A 22,519-nucleotide genomic window follows, 5' to 3' on the forward strand; every position below is an offset into this window, starting at 1 on the left:
CGTCAGTTTCCTGCCCCATCCCTCCAGAAGCAATCTGCCTGTCTGAACAGGGTGCTCTCAGGGCACCCGCTGCAATGTCAGAGTGCCAGAAAACCAGGGCCAAGTCTTGTCTGCCCGCCCCCTCCCCTCCCCACAAGGTTCCCAGCAGAAGGACAATCGCTCCCTCACTGGGAGCCAGGAGCGTGTGCATTTTCACATGGAAATGTGGGTCAGCGGCTCTCACAAAATCAGAACCATGGGAGAGGGAGGGAAGATGAACTGTGGCATTTCTGCCCCCGAAGACCCTTAGAGGGATAGCAGCTCTCTGTCAGCAGAGAACGACCGCCAAGTTAACCTGCTCCCAGATCCAGATGCAGCGACTTTGTCCTCAGAAGAACAGGAAAAGTCTGCAAGGCTTAGCGGAGGGTGGGAGACTGCTGAGTGGACAGAAACCAAGCTGCTCTGATTCAGCCTCTTTTCCTTATGTCCTTGTCCCCTCACACCCCTGCCAAAAGCGCGAGGAGGAACTCAAAACCCGGGGTGATTAGCACTGCTGAAGCTGATGAGCATGCAAACCAGAGGGAATAGGCTGTTCCAATTGGAGCTAGCTCAGCATTGTAAAAGAGAGGAAGAAAGCCATTTTCAGCTGTGAACAAGAACAGAAGCAGCAACAAAAACCAGAGACAGGGGCCAGCTATATTCAAGCATTCTTTCTGCCAGGGAGTTAAATCAGAAGGATGGTTTCTTTTTCTTAACATCAGAGCACGAAATCTCTGGTTTCCTCTCCACCTCCCCAAATGAAAGAGGACTGACTGTAAGGAAATTAGCCAGACTGCTTCCAGCATACCTTGCGTTTGTAAATCCTTCCTCCTCTACATAGTTGGCAACACCCCACAGAAATTCCTTTCCAGCTCATATTACTGCTGCAGTTAGGTGGGGAAAGCAAAGGGGCCCACCCTTTATATTGACAGATAAACCATGGGGAACGTGCCTAGCTGTGTTTGCACACTTGCTCAAGAAACCACCGCTTCTCTCGCCCACTCGGTTACTGTTTGATCAGATTTTACAGTTACGTGCATAACTAACTTTGCCCAAAGTTAGGCTCGTACCATTGTTTCCATGAAGCTAACAGGTGTGGTCCCATTTTAAAAAGGTCTTGAGCACTCAGCACCAGCTGGAGCTCACTGATAACAGCACCCTTCACGTTTGATTTCCTTGGCAGAAGTGGTCTTTGACACCAGGCTAATCAAGAATAAGAGGTAGTGCTTAATAGTACTCTAAAACATGCCTAGCTTTGTCTAAAAAAAAAGCCCAGCCTGTCACCTGCCTCCCTCATCTGCCTCTTTTCCTGTACCATCCCATGCCCTGCAAGCTCCTCAGGGAGGTGGCTCCGAGGAGTCCCACTCTTCACGCAGGGCAGGGGACAAAACTCAGAGGGGACGGTGCAGAGAGGCCGTACCTGAAGAGTGCAAGAGTGGAGAGGAGCGCGGCCATCAAACCCCGGCACCCAGACCACGCTGGCGTTGCTGCTGGTGACTTGGCTCACAGTCACATTGAGAGGCGGGAGAGGCATGGCTGTGAAGGAAACAAAGGCACTTTTCAGCATACACAGAACTGAGCAGGTATTCACATGGAAATGCGCAGAGGCTTGAGGCTAGAAATTATGCAATGAAATTGCTGGCAGAAACGGTACAATATCACATCTTTAGAGCATCGCTGAGTGTTGTGAATGAATCTATTATCTTAGCATTGAACAGGCTATTCTCATCCATTCTTTAATAGTCCAGCACCCTTGCTCAATGCACAGAAGCAGCGGTTGACCTCTTTGATGGCAGCACCAGTGGGTGATGCTCACACCTGCACTATGCGGCCCTCTCCCCTGCCCCCTCCATTGCAAAGCATGACCCAGCCCTGATTACACAACTGCCTGTGGACTTGCATTGTGAACCAAATCAGGCCTTGAAAATCCCTCCCCCAGCTCTCAGTCCGGCCCCAAACCAGCTCTTCCAGCAGCAGCAGAAGGGTGTGTTGCTGCATGACCCCAATACCCCACAGTCGGGGTTGCAGCAACCTGCTCGGTGCCGTGACAGTGCCGCCTCCAGGTGCCTGCCACTGAGCCTCCTGCTGCGCCCAGGGACAGGGCCTGGATGGAAAACCATGCTCCTCCAGCCTCAGAGTTAATACACTCAACGGCACTCTGTTTGACAGAGAGGCACTTCGAGGCAAAGGGAGCGCCTATCATGTGGCTGGCACCACACTACCAATTAATGGCTGAGCCAGGAACGAAATCAGGGTTCTCAGACAGGCATTTAATCAGATGTTTGTGCTCCCTACCATCACACAGCAGCACCAGAGCACGGCTCTTCTGCTCGCTCTGGCCAGACACCTCCATCAGTGCAGGGGCCTCTAGGATTTCCTTGCGTCAACAAAAGCTCATCAGCTCCCTTTTATAATGCTCAATACTTCCATTTGCCTTCTCTTTTTCTCCCAGTGTAATTTCACGCAGTTACTTCATATTCTTCCTGATATATTCCTCATCATCTCTTTTTCACTCCTGAGTCTGTTTTAATTTAAGCATCTCACTCCTGAAAAACTACCAGTTTCATAGACACCAACCTCTCCTCCGACCTTTTGAGCCTCTCTTAAAATCACAGCTGCTGTACTGAGAAATTCTTTTCTATTGCTCCTCAACAAATTGTACCTTCAGGAGCCCTCTTTCAAAAACCCAAGGGGACTCAGGACAAGGTTCTACATAAAGATCAAATTTTCCACCTCTCCTGGGTTATATTCAGTGAAAAGAAGAAGTGGAAAAGTAATTGCAAACCAGGACTCCTCCAGCTGCAGCTCCTACTCTGCCAGAGAGCTCCTACATCTCTCACCATGCTGAGAACAGCCTCAGCATCTCCTCCACATGGGGCCACCTCACAGGAGAAATGCTTAGACCCAAGCCCATTCCCAGGCTCTCCAAAGAGCCTTGAGGAGAGGATGGGGCAGTTGATGCCACAGATTAACCCTATAAAGCCTTTGCAGACCAGTAACTAGTTACTAGGATCCAAGGGCAGGGGGCTGCCACCCAGGCAAGAACAGTGCACACATGGGTGTGCATGCACACGTGGGGTGGCAGAGCATGGGGCTGGGACACAAGATGGGCAATGAATTCTTTGCGAGTTACCTTAGATTCTTCCATGTCTTGGTTTCTCTCCCTTTTGATCTTGGACATTCAGGTTCATAAGCTCTTTGAGGAGAAAAGAAGGCTGTTTTTTGCTTGCTTGGATATCACCCAAACATTGCCCTGAAGTCTTTATTTAGCTAACGTTCCCATAACTTTTGGGTTCAGCGATGTTATTTTCAACACTGGATTGTTTACCCAAAGGAGGCATGGGCTGTAACACCAGCAAGAATAATCAGCTGCTAAGATATCCAAGCAGTGATGGAAACAGGCACGGAAGAGACCAGCACCTTCCCCTATTTCTGCAATAGGCAGGAGGGATGGATGCACTTCCCCATCACATGCTGGAAAAAAAACCAGAGTGGCTGTGGTTTCTGCTGTGCTGTGAAACACAGGATGTGACCCACAAAGTCTCAGCTGCACACACGAAGGAGAGGAGAGCAAAGCCAGTCTGAAAACAGCAGCTTAAGTGTTAAGATAACGTGAGTTAACTTCCTCTGTGTTTGCAGAGTGCCTGGAACAATGGGGCTTTGTACACCGCTGGGGACTGTGGGCTACAATAACAGTAATTTTCTGCTTGGAGTACACCCAGCACATTGTGGGCACTACAGAGAATAGATAATGAACAACAACAGCAGCAAAGAAGAAGAAATGCTAACAGTTTGTAAATGCCCTAGCAAAAACATTTGCCTCTGAAAACACAGAAGAAACAAATTGTTTAATAAATTGTAGAAAGACTTTAGTCTCCTCATTAGCAGATGGATCTGTGCAAGAGAGGAAGGCCCTGACCACACACGTACAGACAACTGCTCCCAGGAGTCATTTCATTCAATTCCACGTCTATAGGATCAAGGACTAAATGAACATTATCACCGTCTGCTCCTGTTCCTGCTGATGCTCTTACTGGGAAGCTTTGCCTGAGCTTTGACAGAGGTTGTACTGGACCTTAAAGGCTTTTTTTTTTTTTTTTCTATTTAAAAGAGCCTCATCGCTTCCCTAAGCTCATAACTAATTTTTAAAACATTATCTTTGAGGTATTACAGTTCGAACCAATAGGACTACTGCTCTGGACTCGACATTTAAAAGCTGTTTTTATATCTACAGAAGATGTCACATACTGGTGAAACATCTGCCAAATCACTTAAATTCACTTTCCTCAGCTCAAAAGCGTGTGCGCACACAGAGGCGTATGCTGGTGGTATGTCCTTCACAGACAGGTTGTGTGGATTCATTACCTGACAGATTGCCCCTGAAGCATTTGGAGGACTTTTGGCAAAATGTAATTGCTGGGAGATATGAGAACTGTGAGGCCTTTATCCTGTCATCTTATTAATGATTAAAAATGTGTTAACATCAAAAAAGAAGAAAAAAAAGCTTGTTCATGCCAAACATTATCTCAAATTATGGCTTTATGCAATTTTTAAAGCTTAATAGCTTTGCGAACTAAACTCTATCCCAGGATAAAAATATCCATACAAGATATATTCCACAATAACTAATTCCCCTGCGTAGACAAGCCTTTAAGGCAACAACTCCAAATGTTTTTAAATTAAGTTGTAAATCTTACTAGTCCAGCACACTGCATTCTTGGCATAGCAGTAACCACAACATTTGTCCTGAAGAAAAACACACCGTAGGAATGGTAGATCTACAGCTGGGTTTTAAGCTATACCTTATACTAGCTAATACAATTCTGAATTTGATATAGACATAAATGTTTGCTCTTATTCAGGCTGAGCAATAAGCTACTGCTTGGAACAAATTATTTTTGTGACACGTCTCTTTCCTGGAACTGATAATTATATCATTTAATGCGCATTAAAGCACGACTAAAAATTCAAATGCAGAAGCATCCCAACATGTAGAGGAGGGGAAGAGCTGACTGCTCCGATTACCCCCCCGTTCCAGTCGCCTGGATGCACGGAAGAAATGTGGCAGCAGCTTAGGGACTCCAAACAGCAGCTGCCCATGCAAGTGCTAGGGATTGTTTTGAACAAGTTTCAAAAGGGGAAAGAACAAAAAAATAAAATCCATAAAGAACAGCGTAGATGAATAGGTTTTACTAGCCACTGGTGATTGCCTTCCTTTCCTTTTTTCAGCATCTAATGTGACGCCAAGAGAAGCGAGCAGAAATAATGGGCTCTTTAGCTCTAACAAGACCCATCCATCTCCAAGCAGGAAAGATTTCCCCAGCTTTGGTTTAGATGATATCCAGCTACATCTCTCACGAACAATTTGAGTGCTCCAACTCTCTACATTTCAAGGAGAAACTGCTATTTGACATCATGTTTCCATTCCTGTATCAGATGCGTTTTATTTCCAGCAGCCTGGGATACGGCCCCGCACAGCAAGCAGGAGTTGCCAGAAGAGCACAAAGCATTATTTCAGCTGCTGGCAGCTCCAGCCAGTGCTGCTTGCTGGCAGCTTCGAGACAGCCCCTTGCATTAGGGAGCCCTTCCTTCCCTCCCCACAGAGCAAACCCATCTTCCGTGCCCATTCTCTCACCTTTAATTTGAACAGTGGCTGTCCGAGATGAAGACAATCCCTTTACGTTGTGAGCTTCGCAGGAGAACACTGTGCTTTGATTAATACCTGGAGGTTGGCCAAGAAAAGGAAAGGAAACACAAACAGCTATATAATCCAGCTCCAACCGTCGGCAGAATTTCAATTGCGTGACATCCAGCTCATGCTGCACAGGCAGTTGGAGGGCTGAGCTGGGTGCCAATCAAAGGCACGTGGATTTCAATGTAATTAATGTGCCAACCACATTTTTAATGGAGAGTGTGTGGCAATGTAGAAGAGCTTCCCTTGGAGCTTGAGAAAGCACTGAAAAAGAAGGATGAACCTGGCAGAACAGCAGATCACAGCACTCAGTACGGAGATGTCCCTTTCTCGCATGCTGGCACGCTTCCTTGGAGCAAGGATGGTGCAGAACCACAGGTTTGTACAACCCATCAGCACCCTGCAGCTCAGCTTGCCACCTGAGCACCTCTGTAACCTGAAGCACAGCCACCTGCTAACTGGGCTGGGAGCCCAGGCAGACTTCCAACCAAATGCTGCAGACTTGGAGCTAATGCCCACCTGTCCCTTGCCTTTCATCCAACTTTTGGAGGCAAGAAAAGGAGATGAAAGCAAAATGCTACTGCAGCTACGCTGAGGCACTCTCCAGGGTGACTCAGTACAAGGGACAGCTATGCACCCTCACTTTTACAAGCATCTGTCCCTCTGAAGGGCCTGAATATGGCATCATACTGATGCCCTGCTGCTCCAAGGTGCACATTGGCATTGTTAATCAATCATGTCTTGGACACATTTGCAAAGCTGCCTGGAGAGGTGTAGCCAGCATCTGATTTCACTCTGTTGCCTTATAGGGCTCTATCTGATAAAAGTTAAGGGTTGGCCCACTATGGGCATGCAGTCTAGGAGGCAAAAGGTCTCTCAGAACTGCACGAAGCAGCTTGCACAGTGTCCATCTTTGCCTTTCAATTCATCTTCCAAGAGCCTGCAATTGACTGCACTGCAAAGAAGGTGTACTGAAGGAGAGGAGGGACTGCCATAAAAAGGAAGAGTAAAATGTTTTGGCTCCATCCACTCACCCCAGTGAACCAGAGGAAAACTCTGACAGCAGGCAGCAGAGCAGAGGAGTGCCTGACACATGAGACGCTCCCAGAAGATAGAAGCAAACACAGTCCTGTCCTGAGGAAAATGTGAAGTACACCACAAACCAAGACCCCCTTGCTGTCCAGCACTATTGTCAGCACTGCTTTCCAAGCACAATAGCCCTTTTACCAAACTGACTGCTTGCTGAACAAAGGTTTGCTTTCTGGCTACTACTTTACCATTTTCTTCAGGATTTGATACTTTCTTTAGCTAGGAATGCCTGACCAACCTTATTTTTTGACACGCCTTGGCAATCTGACCATGCAGCTCATGTTCTCCTACATGTTCTCTATTGCGAGACCCACCCAAGGAATATCCCAAAGAGCACTATGGAGTTAAATTTCTAGGTTACCCAGAAATGAGTTTCCATGCTAGAAAACTATTAATTTTGTGTTCTTCCCCCTGATTAAATAAAATGAAATGCCAGCACCTGAGTGCATTAAAGCTGAGCACTCTCCTGCAAGACAGGGTTGAGCATTTCAGCTCCCTCAGCACCTGCTGAAGCCATGTACAAGAGAGGCACAGGTCCTCTTGTCACTAACAAACAGCTGCACACAACCCAGCTTAATTCTCAGAACAATATTATCCCTAACCAACAAGGGCTCCTGTCTATCTGGAGTGGAAGAGAAAAGGACAAACAAAGGTGCTGGTGAGGAAAATACTTAATACCAGTCTATTTGTAGAGTCGCTAGGAGCAGCTGCCCTTCTTCAGGCCCCCACATCACTGCTCTACAATGACAAAAGTTTTGTGAGGCACTGTGGGATAAGTTCAGGGGAGGAGGGGAGGAAGGGAGACTTTTTCTTGTTATCATCTTTCCCCTCTCCATTATGCATCTTTTCAGTTTTCATTTCAACTGGCAGATTCTATCATAAGGGAGCAGTTTTCATTTCCAACTTTGAACAGCACCCAGTGGCTACGTAAGAGAGGGAGCAGATGATAAAACCATCGCAAATCACAAACCGAGTTTTGATTTACATACAAATCAGGTTTAAATGGAAGGCTTAATAGAATTGGATAGCTTGAAGAATGGCCAGAGATTTACAGAAAGAAACTCCCCCTGGGTGTAACTGTATTAACACTGAGGAAGAGGCCCCAGAGATGAATTTGAGTCGTAAAACCTAGCTAGTTCAAGTTTGACTCACAGCTGCTGAGAATAATAGCAGCAAAGAGAAGAAATATCACAAAGCTGTTGGAGAAGTAACTAGAATTGTTACCTTTACAAGGTAACAACAGCAATAGCTACAGTCAGTTCTCAGTAGGTGTATGTCATCCTTCCCTGAAAGCAGGCTGAGGAGAAGCCCAAACCCCTACTGCCTCCTGAGGTCTCCAGCTGATGGCTGGGGGGAAGGCAGTCTTACCATCACATGCTAGCACCCACTCTGGGACAAACCTCAGTCTCTGAGAATATCAACCAGCCCACTTTAGCACCAATACAAACAGTCTAAAAGCATCAAACAATTACAAGAGGTGGTCAGGTTTTAGTGATAAGAGCATCCAGCAAGCCTACAAGACCAGAGCAGGGGAAGAGAGCAGAAAGCAGTGTGGGATGTGGCTGTGCATGGGAGGAGGAGGTGGCATCTGTTACATGCAAATGCTTTTAGGTTTCTAAGCCAAAAGTCACCAAGAGAGTCATTTGCTGAAGCCATAAACACTCCCCATGAGGTGGAATAACAAAAGAGGGACCCAATGCATCACCTGTCCAGTAGCATCTTTGCCACAGTGCCAGCCCCACCCAAGCTCTGCGAAGCCTGCGTGCCTCAAGCCAGCGAAAAAACACACTGGGCTACAAGCACCCCTTGAGATGATCTGCGTTCTCGTGTGATCATGGTCTCTCAGCTTTCAAGGTGCAGTCAAAGATTGTTCTCACACTATGTGGCTACCCAGTGTCACTAGGCACGTACAGAAAAAAGCTCTCCCTCTCCACACTTCTGATGCTCAAAGTGATCCCCTGCATTGGCAGTAGCCTTACCTGACACATTTAGGATGGAGGGGGAGATGTCTGGAAGCCCCACTCTAGAGTCTCCCATCCACCAGACAATTGTCACTGGTTCAGGGGGACCAACAGCAGCACAGGCCATATGAAATGGGGCATTAGGGGACACGGATACATCCTCAGGTTCCACAGTAAAGTAGGGTACACCTAGAAAAGCAACAGACAAGTGATAATAACTTGAGAGGCTCCTCCTGTCTCTGTTTGTTACCACTAATACCAGTGCCCAACACTGGACACCCATCTGTCCTGCCCCATACCTAATCTGACTCTGTCCAAGCCCTTCACAAAATAAACTAGATTACCTCGGGATGTGAATGGCCACAGGCTCCCACTACAAGTCAGCGAGAAAAGAGTGCTTTCTTCCTAAAATGCCTTTGAAAAGACTATTTCACTGAGTGTCCTTCAAAAACTCCCCTATAAAGTAGCCTAAAACAGTAGACTCTGCCCAACGTTTCAGCTGAGAAATTGGGGTTTAAAGAGGAAGCAGTCAATATCTGTAGCCGTGTCTGCCACCACTTTTAAAGGACACCTAACCCGGCTGCAGGTACTTCTTGCCATGCATTAAAAACTGAACTTTGTAAACACGCTGAACTAGCTGCTGTGACAAACCTATGAATGAGGAAAGAATTCCCCTGGTGAGAGGCAGGGATCACTTACACTCTCTCTGCACAATCTAATTGACTGGAGAAGCCGCCCAGCATGCTCGGCACCGAGAGAACCAGGCTGCCCTGAAATTAGGGGTAATTTGTTACAGAGCTAACACGGACACAGCTCTCTCAATAAGTATCTGTCTGCTGCAGTGGCAAAATTCCTGTTTGGTGCAACAGGCCTTGGATCAGACCCACAGGGAGCTGCAGTGCTGCTACCTCAGGTCTACTCTCAACCGGTAAGAGTTAATGGAGCTCAGCACATCAAAACGTGTGGTTCCTCTTACAGGCAATGCCAAGCCTCTGGTGGTTTCAGCGCTCCCACCTAGTTGCACAAAGTTTCAGCAGCCATCAGTATCAGTGCTGATCATGCAGACCGGTTGACACCCACTTCTGGTAACTGCTGGAGGAACCAAGGCCTGGAGAAGTGTTGGGCTCCTTTTAAACTCAAGCACAGCTGCCAATGACTGTCTACGCCAAAACAAGAAATAAGATAACCTCAGCTGGAGAAAATGTTTGGGAAACTGCTGATCTACCACCTCACAGAAAGAGGAACCAGCAATACTGGGCATTCACATGCTTCAGTCACACTGCCCTTGGCCGCAGAGATGACAGGCCCGAGTGGCTCCAGCTGGCATGGCACATGCTGAGCACCCCCAAAAGCAGGCTGGTGCCGAAACATGGATTTAGGAGCCTAAAGCTTGACATTCCCCCTGCACTCTGACTGGAAACGGCATCCTCAGTCTTTTACTGAGGGGCTCGTCACTTGTTTGTATTTTTTAGGTGGCAGTTTCTCTGTGCCCTCCTCTCTTCCTTGCCTCTTGTCCCTTTAGAGTGGCAGGTAAATGAAAAAAAGCTAACATAGGTCTAGAAACAGGTCACCCAGGAATGACAGTGCCTATCTGTACAAAGGCTAACGCTTGGGACAGATATATCCATCATGATTCACCACTGGTTTCTGCTTACATGCTTTGCTTTATTTTTTTATTGCAGTCCTACTTAAACAGTAAAAGTGAACAAACTTTCCAAATACCAGCTGTGACACCTCCACCTGCTTTGACCTCCTTTTCTAAGGAAGGCCCAAAGGGAACATACCAGCGTCTCTTCTACCCGTGAGCTGGATCCCTGCCTGTTGTCCCTTTGCCATGGTACCCGAGGTAACCTTTCAGGAGGATCCTGCCCAGCTTGGCAGGTTTTCTCACTTTGGGAGCAACTAACCAGATCAGACAAGACCACAATTAAAAACTCTTGTAGTTCAGGGTGTGCAGCTGATTCATCCAGCTGAGGAACTTGTCAGGATGTTACCTGGACACCTTTCAGTCTGTGGCACATTTACCCTCCTAGTTCTTGGTGCAAGAGGCAAGTGCCAGCACCCACACCTCACAGATGTACCACGGAAGCAGTGAGCTGCCAACCGCCAGGGAAGCAGTGGCAAAATAGGGAAATGAGCCTGTGTATTCCCTGTTCCAAGCCCTGTTTCATATCCTTCCCACAAGGACAGCCTTTTTCTACAGCTCAGTTTTCAGACGACGTTAAGGAGACGTGTCCATGTGGGTTGGGCTGGTGTGCTGACTCTGTAGCCACAAGAAGGGCCAGCCCCACAGCCAGGGGTGTAATTTCAGAGGGAAAGTTCTGTAAGAGAGATAATCCTTATTTTCAGATGGTCACACTCCACAGCATGCCTCTTGGATTACATCTCCAGGCACTGAACACACTATCATGTTCTTGGTAAGGCCAGAATCTAGTTTCTAAAACAGAAAGAGTTTCAAAGTCTATTTTTTGGGGGGTAAATTCTGAAGAGTTCTTCATAATATCAAACATTTTAGTGGTATCACAGGCACAGTTCAAATACCATCGATACAACTTCTGCTTGTTAAGACTACCTAACTGGATCTCCAGCCACAGACACTCGATAGCAAAGAAATCCATTCTAGCTCTCTGAGTTCGATACCAATAGTCTACGCTTGCATTGTACGGCATACTTGAAGGGTGTCAACACCTCCCAAGGGCTGCAGGAGACGAAGGTAAACATCCCCTCTCAGCCAAAGAGAACAATTGCTACAAAAACAGCAAATAACTTCTAGACAAAGCTGGTGTGCCCAGGGAAGAAATACATACAGAAATAACAGTGCCAGTGGGACTGATAGGCTTTTGTAGTCCCTAGTTTTCTTACACTAACTGCTGATAGCTTTTTTTTAATCCACCCCTTATCACTACTTGTTAATTTTTATTTTTTCCCCACTGAATCCCATCTCATGTGACTACACACTCAGTTCAGGTTTAACTAGCTTCTGTCATACTTGCTTTTCTCTTAAAAATGACCGGTTACATTTTTAACTTATGGTTCTTCTGTTGTAAGCTTTGGCCTTCATTCTCAAAACTCCCCCTTATCTAGCTGCAGCTGTTTTTTGTGACTTTGTTATTTTTTTGCCTGCACTACCCAGAAGGGCTCCTTTGTTTTTCAGATTGCTTAGCACACTGAGCTACCCAATCACTACCAATGCACCCAACACGCAAATGCAGCCACCTCTGGAGTGGGCCATGGTATTGGAATAGAAATAGAAACCTGCACAAAAGAAAATTTTAAGCTGTAAACAGTGGTCTCCAGATGAAACTGCACCTGAAATTTTAGGTGGATGAAACCCTGGAACTCATGGAAGACAGAAGGTAAGCATTCCTCCTTCCACGAGGACTGCTACAAATATTTCCATGGCTCTGGATGAGTGAGACCTGTGCTATAAAAATGTCACCCAAATCATACCACCTCCTGAGACACACAACCCGTGTCCCCTCTTAAAGAGTACTAATTCAGCTCGGGCCCAGAATATTACCAATTCCATCCAAAAATCCAGCTCTTGCTGCAAATACACTGTCCCTCTCAACTGCCTCACTCAATATTATACTATGTAAGTACTACCAGCTTCTGAGGATCTAAAATGATCATGGGTCAAGGGAAATGAAACTAGAGACAATGAGAAGCCATCAATCCACTCTGCCTTGGGTAACTTTTGGACAACCACCTACAATTTCCTCTTTATCAGACAAGACTAAGCAAAACAGTGCAACATGAACAGTCCTGGCTGTGAGGCACCGATGTATAACACTTCTCCTGAAACTCTCAAAATCATGCTAAAGCCGTACTTTGCCCAATACATAGAAACAGCTGTAGCCCTACCTTGAGAAGAGGGTTGGACCAGATGATCCCTTTCAACTTAAACCATCCTGTAATTTTATGAATACCAAAGCAACAGTGGATTGAGGGGCTGGAAGGAAATGTGTGTGCATGAAGGGATTGCCCAGAGAAGCTGTGGATGCCCCATCCCTGTTGGTGTTCAAGGCCAGGTTGGATGGGGCCTTGGCCAACCTGGTCTAGTGGGTGGCATCCCTGCCTATGGCAAGGGGACTGGAAGTAGATGATCTTTGAGGTCCCCTCTAACCCAAGCCATTCTATGAAATAAGCTTTCACTTGCTTCCCAGTGTGCCAAAATAAAACCAGAAGGCTAACAGACGGACAGCTCCTTTCCTTGAAGCCACTCCCCTATCATTTCTTATCTGCCCTATAGTGATCTCACTGCAGTTATCAGGTTCAGAGCTAAGAGGCCTGTCACTTCCACCTATGGTATATTCGTGGGTCAACCCTGAAAGGAAACCAGCACTACTACTACTCCTTACCTTCCACTATGAGCCACACTTGCTGTGATTCTTCCTTCTTCCCCCCGTTCTCAACCTGGCACCAGTACTTCCCAGAATCTGTCCGCTCGACGGATTTCAAGCTGAAAAAAGTCAAAAGCCATATCGATATTTTACGTGGATTAAGCATGTTTTTGCCCCAAAGGACCCTCCAGTGTTTGACAAACCAGATGCATGGATAACACCCACTGAAATGCTGCCAGCCCTAGAGAGGAAGACAAAGCCAGCCAGCACAAAGCACGCAGCAAAACAGTGGAGAAAGGAGCCTCCTCCCTAGGGTGGATGGAAAGAATCCTCAGCAGAGCAAACAGCCTTCCTCCAAAATGTGCTCGCAGGAAACCCGTAATTTGTGTCCTTTGAGAGTAGGAAGGGGTTGCTCATCTCCTTGACTCTGAGTTGTGACTCTAGCTGGTCTTCAAGAGTGGCAGCTTAGCCTACGGCGCCTGAGCTAGTGGGAAACTCCAAATCACATGCTTCCAACGAGCCCGAATGTTTTCCTCTGGTTAGGTGATAGGACAGCCTCATATGGGAATAAATGGGTCAGAAGACTTCCCCTCTCATTTCAACTATGCTTAGTGTATTCTTACCCTAAGAGCATTTCGCACCGCAAAACTACTTGGGCCTTTCGCTTGGTGATTTCAAAGGGGTTATGCTGGCTTCCAGCACAGGGCCTCACACCACAAACCATTCTCCATTCTCCCTTGCTCAGCAACAACTCTCCTTCTGAGAAGGTGCATCCAAGCAAGGGAAAGCAGTTGCAGGGACTGAGTGGTTCAGCAGATAAATTCTCTTCCTCATTCCACCACTGTAAGGTCTCAGCTACCAAAGGCACCAGTGTGACTCTGAGCGCCCACCAATGTGCAAGTGCTAATTGCCCCCCCGGGATGCACAGCCATGCGTCGGCTGTCATGCAAGATCCTCAGCAGGTTTGAAGCTGGCTTTTCTAAGGCTAGCAGTCCATCTTGGGGAAGGGGAGGAATTTCTCAGATGGAAGACTGAAAAGGGAGACCATTTGCTGAAATGCACAAAATGGTCCCGCTACAGCCTGATTTTCAGAGCTGTACCTTCAACAGGAATAAGCTGTCCTGCCCATCCAGCCGCATGTTCAGAAACACAGCGATCGCAGCAGAGAGTCACACAGCGGGTGGTAGAAATGATCACTTTAGTAGGAGAAAGGAAAAAGAGAAATACGGACACATCTAGATTTAACACCCTAACTTAGCCCTGGGGCTGCAGGAAGTTCTCAGCGGAGAAAAATAAGACGTGAGAAGAGATCAGATTGACAGTGGCAAAGCAGAACAGGGAGAAGTAAATGGTATAGATTTAAGACAAACTGTTTCCACAACATAACGTTATGCAACAGTTTTGCTAGGCACCGATTTTTTTCCTACCAGAACATTTATTACAGACAAGCTCTATGACAGAGACTTCTAGTTGCTAGAATAGGAGACTCCATGCAATGGCAAGCCAAGAGACCTAAGAGGAGATAAAGCCTGAGCTCACAGAAGAGTGATTCTCAGCCAGCCAATGGTTTTGAGCCCTCACAGCGATGGCACGCTTGCTTGTACAAGCTCTCTTTACACGTAGATAAAGAGCCAGAGGAGAACCTTGGGTCTTGTTTAACCTGGTACTTCCAGAACTCACCGACATCCACCTTCTGCTGCAGGAAGGGCAGAGAGCTGCTCTGCAGAAGGGAGTTTTTAAGCCCCTGAGCAGGGCAGACTTGATATAACTTGGCATAAACGTATAGGGAAAGTTTCTGCAAAATAATTCGGGGATGGGTTAAGGTGCCAAATGCTCCTTCACAAAGAAGGGAAGGGGACAGAGTCCTGGGAGTCTCATTTCAATTAGCAAGCCTCATCCCTCAGGCAGACTGACAGCTCAAGAGAGAAAAAGAGCAGAAAGAGTACGAGAGAGAAAACCTACACATCAGACCTTAGTCTTCCTGCTGCGCAGCAGAGCAAGATGAACAAACAAGGCAAGAGCATATCCTTTCACCTTGCAGTCGCATCTCAAGCATCACAAGTGTTAGCAAAGCACCTGTCACCAGGGTAGTCAGAAAACCAATAAGGCTCTAGTGCACCATCTCAGCCCTCAGTGGCTTCAGTTCTGCTCTCAGTTATGGCTTTGCCACACACTGAACTGCAGACCTGAGGACCCTGCCACAAAGAGGTCACTGCAGTTACATAGCTATAGCTGACAGCAGAAAATTGTGCAATAGATTCCATGATATTCTTCCTTCTCCGCATCTGTTGTACCTGAGGAAGCCGATCCAGTGCTCTTCATCTACTGGAATGTACACCTGGTCTACGCTTTGCACCACTGCTCCGTCCTTGATCCACAACATCTCGGGATCTTCCATTCCCTCGAGGCTGCAATTTAGTTTGACGGGTTGACCCTGGGACACCTTTAATTTGATTGGAGATCCTGTAAATTTCATACCTAAAAGAAAAATACTACTCCGCCCCACCCCCGGAAGAAGGGGGGTTGGAGTACAGCAAATTACTCCAAGTCGGTGGTCTGGAATTACACACCCTACCGGCACGGCATGTGCTGCAGAGGGGTCTGTGGACCTCGCCTCTGCCCACCTGTGCCTGCTAAGCAATAATCACAGGCAAGCTCTGAAATCGCAATAACTGCAGAGCGGTGGCGGCTCAGTCTGCACGGGGGGGCTTTTCTCAACTCCGTGCTCACTCATGGAGCAGCAGGGTGAGCTTCTGCAGAGCAGCGCCCGGGCAGAGCCCACCACAAAGGCTGGGAGATTCACCGTGCGCGTGATCCGGCCGTGCCGACCACGCTCTCAACGTGGTACCACACCTCCCTCTCGCATTTCAGCTACGGTGCTCTCGCACCGCTAAGAAATCATCACGCTTGCTCCATTGTATGCATTTGTAAAGAGCTGGGACACGAGAAAGAATCAATTATGCCACGTTATTCAGCGCACACGGTTCCTCTGCGTTACAGAAAGCTTCCCTGCAATTTACAGAACCTGTGAAAGCAAAGCCTGTTCTACAGCACCTCGCCGAGGAGCAGAGATTTCTGTCGCGTGACGTGGGCGTGCGCTCCAGCGAGCCTCCCTGGGTCCAGCCGAAGGACCACGCTGCGCTCAGAGCCACGGAGCCGCGACTCCAAAGCAGCAGGACCCCGAAGCAGCAGGACCAGCACCAGGGGAGCTGCTCAGGTCCACACTGCCACAGATGCGATCGGAATCCGGCCCGGAGCATTGCTGTACGTGTGGGTGTATGGGGAGTGTTTCCCTCAAGCAGAAGTGAATCTATGGAATGTGTTACCATGAGAAAACACGGAAGCCAGCTGTACAAGCGCATTTTAGAAAGACAGCAAATAAAGGAGGAACCGGAGGATCAAAGGAGACCGTGGGAAAGCAGGAACGTGGAATATAAATGTAAAGCTAGTTTTGTTAGGGAGAGTGGCCATTTCCTATGCCGTGGCACAGGACTGACAGACCAGAACAGGTTTTGCCCAGCTTAATATTATGCCCTAGCAGCAGCTTCCGCATATTTTAGGGAAAAACACACAACAAAACAAAACAAAAACCCCAATTCCATCACTCCACTGCTCTGGTGCAGCCATGTATCACCACTGTGCATTCCAGCTTCGCCCCGGTCACTGGCCGGTCAGCTTCTCACAGGACGCCTCGCTACCCTACACAACATCACGTGTGAAAGCCAGAGCACCAAGTAAGCAGCCCTGTTGCTCTCGCACTCTGTTACAGTCTGAGCAGTGACCAGACACGGAGACGCCCGGTGTGCCGCTTCCCCCCCACCAACACGCCACCCTCCTGCGGGGACAGCAGCTCCCCCCGCCACCAGCACCCCGGGAGCATCCCCGAACCGGCAGAAAGACTTCGTGCCTGTTTCTAATGAGATTCCCCAGCCTGTTCCCAGCTGGTGTCCAGCGATCGGTATTTCTGCCTTTCTGCCTGCTGCTGTTAATTCAGCGCATTGACAAAAGGCACAGCAAAACTGGTAAGGCGATCGTTTTAGGTTAGTTGCTGCAGCTGGTTTGCTGGGCTAAGGATTTAATCACCTTGGGTGAGGATGATCTAATCTTGCATTACTTAACTCATCTGTAACACAAATTACACGTCCCAGTGTGTGCCAGAAAGCATCCTCCCTTCCACCACTCACAATATTGGAACAAAACATGAAAGCTTCACAGCAGCTCTCTCAGTATTACAGAAAACTAATGCAGCCAGGTTGCTAAAGGCACATGTAAATTGACAGACACTCTCATTACAGGTGCCTTAATGGAAAGGCAAACTACTTGGCTTTCCTCAGACTGCTCTGCCGAAGAGTTAACCACAAATTAAACAATGAAGTGTCATTAGAGACCTTTTATGGTTTCAGTTCCCATACAAATTAATGCTGGAGGAAATTAATATACAGCAGGAGTGTTCAGCCTAAGTTGTAATTCTCCACATTGCCTAATATAAGCCTTCTGTCAAGATCAACTGAAGGGAAGAAACACAAACCAGGTTTTTTTTTAAAATAAATTCACAAGTTTTTGACAAAACTCAGCTTTAGCTGTGGCATCCCTTCCTGTAGGTATCTGGAAGAAGCGCACAGGAGGTCAGCACCGATTTTAACGTCCACCTTTCCCCCTTGGGCTCTCCCACTCACGATTTCCCACCCGCTAACGCTCTCGCCAGCCCAAGCGGCTTCCCCCAAGCCTCCCCGGAGCAGCCACAGGAGCCGAGCCGTGAGCCGGCCGCTCGGAGACGCGATTGTATCGCGCTCCTTATCAGGCAGCACCGACAGCGGCAGGGCGCACCGCCTGTCGCGACAGGCAGCGGGTCGGCGCGTCTCACCTCCTCGCTCCTGCCACCTCGGGAGGTTGGGAGCGAGACCCCGTGAAGTTATTTGGGGAGCGGGGACAGAGGGGGCTGCGGGAAGCCTTGCTGCTCCTCCTGCCCCCGGCCTGGCCGCCCGCTGCAGCCGGCAGGAGGCTGCCCGGCCTCCGCAGCCCTCCCGGGGGGCTCCAACTTGGGCAGCGCGGCTCGGAGGGCGCAGGGCTGGGGAAGGCACCGTGCCCGGCTCGCCCCCGGGCTGAGCGGATCGCTGCTGCCGTGCACGGGCAGGGCACCGAGCCTGGCCGCTGCCCCGCTCCCGGGGCTCCCCGAGGTGCAGCTCCCCGAGGTGCAGCTCCCGGCCGTGCCCGGCACCACAGCGGGGCCGCCGAGCCCCGCGGCCACCTGTAGCCCAACCCCGAGCCCCTTCGTCCCCGGAGGGCCGCCAGCGCCTCACCTGCCGCGGCGGCGGCGCCGTCCCGGAGCGCCGCAGCCCAGAGTCCCAGCAAGAGGAGGCGCGGCAGAGCCATGCCCCGCTTCAGCTCCATCGCTCCCGCACCACCATCGTCCCCCGGCTCCTCGGCTCCGCCGGGCTGCCCCGGGAGGCTGCGGGGAATCTCCAACTTCTTTCCGGCGGCGAGCAGCGCAGCGGAGCGGAGCGGAGCGGCTGCGGGCGCCGGTCCCGGTGCCGGTCCCGGTGCCGGGCGGTCTCCCCCTGCCGGCGCGCAGCCGCTCGGCGGCTCCTGGGCCGGGCCCGTCCCTCCGCCGCCGCCGCCTCCTCGGCCAGGAAATGGCGGTGCCGGGCGGCCGCGGCGCGCTGGGCTCCCCCTCTGACATCACCTCATGAATATGCAGCAGCGGCCCCCGGAGCACAAAGTCGCCGCCCCGCCGCCGCCCCCGGCCCCGGGCGGGCAGAGCCTCGAGGGGGGCTGCGGGCAGGGGGGGCCCCGAGCCCGAGCACCGAGCCCCAGCACCGAGCCCCGGGTGCCTCAGGGCGGGGGGACGCGGGAGGTCGCTGATCTCCCCCCCCCCGGCTCCTCAGGAGCCCTCACGCACCCGCCTGCCCTCGAGGGGAGCAGGGCTTGGGGCCGGCCCCCACAGCCAGGGCTCTGGGGGGATCCCCAGACCCCCGAGGCACCCACACAGCACCCCTCGGCCTCCCCTGCCCCCGGGTCTCGCCAGCCAGCCCCACAGGGTGCACGGCCATCCCAACCCCGTCCCTCCAGCGGCATCCATGTCCCCTTGTCCTCCTTTCTGCTGGAGCAAGAGCAGGGAGAGGTCTGAGGAAGGAGATCTACGCTCTTACAAAGTTACTGACATGGTGTGGGAAAAGTCACTGGCAATTAATATATATATATATATCTGGCACTGTCTTTCTGTAGGAATTATGGTGAGGATCTCGGTTGAAAGACACCATAAGGAGCAATGTCGCTACAACACAGTTTTCAGCTCCGCAGCAGCAACCAGCGTACGACACTTACCTAGCGGCTCCCGCAATACTCTGCAAACCTAGATAAATAGAGGAGTGTGAGGAAATAGCGTTATTCCCCCTAGGCGAATAGAGAAACTGAGGCACAACAAGGTCGCGTATTTCCCTCCCGAGTCATAGGCTCTGATCTTCTTGGTTTTTTTCCCCAAAGCCGTTTGCCTTTCTGATAGGAATTCCTAGGATATTGGAGCAGGGCCAAGGGGATTTCATGACTGGAATTAAAATGTCACTCCCTCCCAAGTTCCTCGCTCTGCAAGGAGGAGACACTGACAAATCAGCCCCCGGAGAGCATGCGGCAAGCCTGGGTGCTCTTGGGGATGGGAGGCAGTGACATCCCCTTCATCGAGACCGTGACGGCGCTGGGGCTCAGAGGTGCTGTGCAGGTGGTTGCTAAAAGCTTAACGCGCAGTCGCTGTCGCTGCTCTCTCCCCCGTGTATCCGTATATACCCATCTGTCGAAGTGCACTGCGTGGTTCGGCGCTTACTCATATGGAGAGCGCCTTCTAGAAAGTAGCTCCTTCTTCAGCTTTTAGTTGCCTCGTGAGAAAAACAGTGGCCAGCCATTACAACAACGCTGCTTTTCTACGGCTTTGTGCTCCCAAGGGTTTCAGGCAGCTTTACAATTAGAGGCTTACGGCACTACATTGGCCCTGTGGGCACAGGGAATGTGCTGGGTTGTGACCGGGAGCAAGGAGGCAACAGCAACGGTGGAGACTTGGCCAAGACCATCTGGGGAGGCAGTGGCAGAGGGAGGCTGGCCTCCACGCCTAGATCTCAATGGGCACAGTGTGCTTTGCCCAAATGTCGTGTGTGACCCTTCCAAAGGCTGAAGGGGAAGGGAATGGAGAAGGGAAAGGGAGCTTTTATCTGCCAAGGGGAGCATGAGATGGGAACTTCTTGCAGCATGATACAGGCCAGGCACTGAGCTGGTGTAAGACAGCAAAGCTTTGCTGGAATCAGAGGAACAATGGGAATTTTCACTAGCAGGGGATCTGGCTTCAGCTCGTCTGAGAAGGGCTTTATGTCAACAGCGAGAGGCAGGAAGAGCCATATGAAAATTGGACCAAGATCCTGCGTGTACTGCCAGTTGGAGTGCAAACTGCTGTGGGAAAACTTACAGAGGAGTGCTATATTGCCATGCAGAAATCAAAGGAACTGGCGATTCTGAAATGCTTTCAGGAACTGAAGAAAAATAAACTCTCCTGGCCATTCGTGTCGCTGAATTAAGTGGCATGGCTTTGTTCTGCAAGCTGTGACACCAGTGACAGTGCTGCTGTGAACAGGCAAAGGACAAACGCATTGGCTCACAAATAATTTGGTGCTTTCTTCTTTTTCTTACTTCTGCTGATGTGACAGTGTGTTGCCACCTCTCACCAGACTTGCTGGGCAGTGTAGGCATGCTTGAGAATATGCCTAAGAGCTACACAGTAACCAGGAGGTGAAATCCCCATACTAAGAGGCTTCTGAAGACACGGGAGAAAGAAAAAGGCAGAAAGGGAAAGAGGGAGGCAAGGAGGCAGGGTGGGATTTGCTGGATTTCCTCATCTACCTCCGCTTTTCAGCCTTTTCTAGTTACTGAAACCCATTGGGACAAGGATGAGTTGGCCCATCCCTCTCACTTCAGAGCAAGACAGTGCTCCAAAACACCCATACCTAAACGGTCAGCAAAAGTGGCTTGCTTGTGCCACTGCTCCATTGCCAAAACAGTCTGCAATTAGACACAAAATCCTCTTGTTTTGTGCAAGGTGTTTCCACAGCGCTGCCAGGTTTGAGGACCTGTCCTCTTTGTCCTCTGCCTCAGGATTTAAAGGGCAGCAGCATTCCCTCCATCATTAGGGGACTGATCCATCACGTCAGGAAGCTGCAGCAATGGCAAGAGTGGCAATGACATGAGGTCCGAGGGTTGGCAGGAGCAGCCCTGCCCTGCTGGGTAGGTGTCCCAGGATGACTGCTCAGGTGTTTCCTGAGGGGGTCATCTATCGAAATCAGCTTATTCAGGCCTAGGTCACTATGGGAGCTGCTCCCAGCTTTCCAGTCATCATCACCAGTGGCTACAGCAAGTAAAAGGAGGGAGCTCCAGCAGGGAAGGGGGGACTTTTGCAGCTCAGGGAATACTTCTCAAATAAATTCCCCAAGGTTGGGCCAGATCACAAGGAGCAAGGAAGTAGAAACCCTCCGGGCTTTTCAAACACTGACAAGAACACAGCTTGAGAGCGGAAGGATCTTTTTTTTTTTTTTTTTTTTTTTTTTTCCTTTTGAGGACACTGCAAAGGTTAAACTTGGCATAAACTGTCTTCATTCTCTGCCCTACCCATCATAATAATGGGATTGCTAGAGCTTGTTCATGTCGGATAATAACACTGTTTAACGTGGCCACTTCTGAGGACCCAAATATAACACTCAGTCCCGAAATACATATGGGACCCAGCTGGCTATGCCAAGACCTTGGACATGGCATTTAAAGTTGCAGGTGGCTGCAGCAGCTACTTGAGAAGACTGAAATGCACCCTGACTCTGCCCGGGGCTAGCTTGCCATAACTGAGTTCTGCTGCTTGTTTGAGATTTATCTGAGCTGCATCCGAACTCTGTTCTCTTTTAATTTATATTATTCTACCATCTCTTCATTTCTCCTTTCTTGTCTCCCTCCCTAACACCTCCTTCAGTCAGTAGCAGTGTTGAAATATTCCAGCCTCTGTGTTTCTTGAAGCAAGCTTCAGCCTCCTCCAGCTCTCAAACCTTCCATATGTGCTGGTTTAAACTTTCTGTCTGAGTGAAGACAAGGGGAGGGAACCATATGAAAGACTTGCATTTACTCCATCTTCAGAATAAAAGTAAATCAGAGATGAGTCTGAGCCTGGAGTTTCGAGTCTGATCCTTTCCTCCTTCCTAGACTCTTGACTTGGTCATTATGGGGTGGATCTAAGTCTGGATTTTTTTTTTTAATTTTTATTTTCTTTCCTAAATTTGACTTTTATCCAGTTAAGGATTTTGGTCCCAGTCCAACAATAATCATTACCCTGAGCCCAAACCTGATTCTTCCATGTGTCTGGGTTGGTTATTCTTTTTTAGAGGTGATAAACTAAC

General features: G+C 49.4%; 1 protein-coding gene across 4 annotated transcripts in view; it reads right to left on the bottom strand.

The window, feature by feature from the left end:
• TYRO3 (TYRO3 protein tyrosine kinase) overlaps window positions 1–18,694 on the bottom strand; it is a 39,699-nt gene extending 21,005 nt beyond the window's left edge. The window contains exons 1-7 of one of the 4 annotated variants that reach the window (XM_084521462.1): window positions 17,011–17,113; window positions 16,158–16,413; window positions 15,398–15,546; window positions 13,122–13,222; window positions 8,779–8,949; window positions 5,654–5,740; window positions 1,439–1,554 (exon numbers count right to left, since the gene is read on the bottom strand). In XM_084521462.1, coding sequence (XP_084377588.1) covers window positions 1,439–1,554; window positions 5,654–5,740; window positions 8,779–8,949; window positions 13,122–13,222; window positions 15,398–15,501 — 579 coding nt within the window. In that variant the 5' untranslated portion in view covers window positions 15,502–15,546; window positions 16,158–16,413; window positions 17,011–17,113. Of the gene's footprint in view, window positions 1–1,438; window positions 1,555–5,653; window positions 5,741–8,778; window positions 8,950–13,121; window positions 13,223–15,397; window positions 15,596–16,157; window positions 16,414–17,010; window positions 17,114–18,403 lie in introns of those variants that run through there. The other 3 variants (XM_084521464.1, XM_084521461.1, XM_084521463.1) reach the window with 3 other exon arrangements.
• Window positions 18,695–22,519: the final 3,825 nt, after the last annotated feature.

This window comes from Aythya ferina, assembly GCF_964211825.1.
Source record: "Aythya ferina genome assembly, chromosome: 5".
NCBI lineage: Eukaryota > Metazoa > Chordata > Aves > Anseriformes > Anatidae > Aythya > Aythya ferina.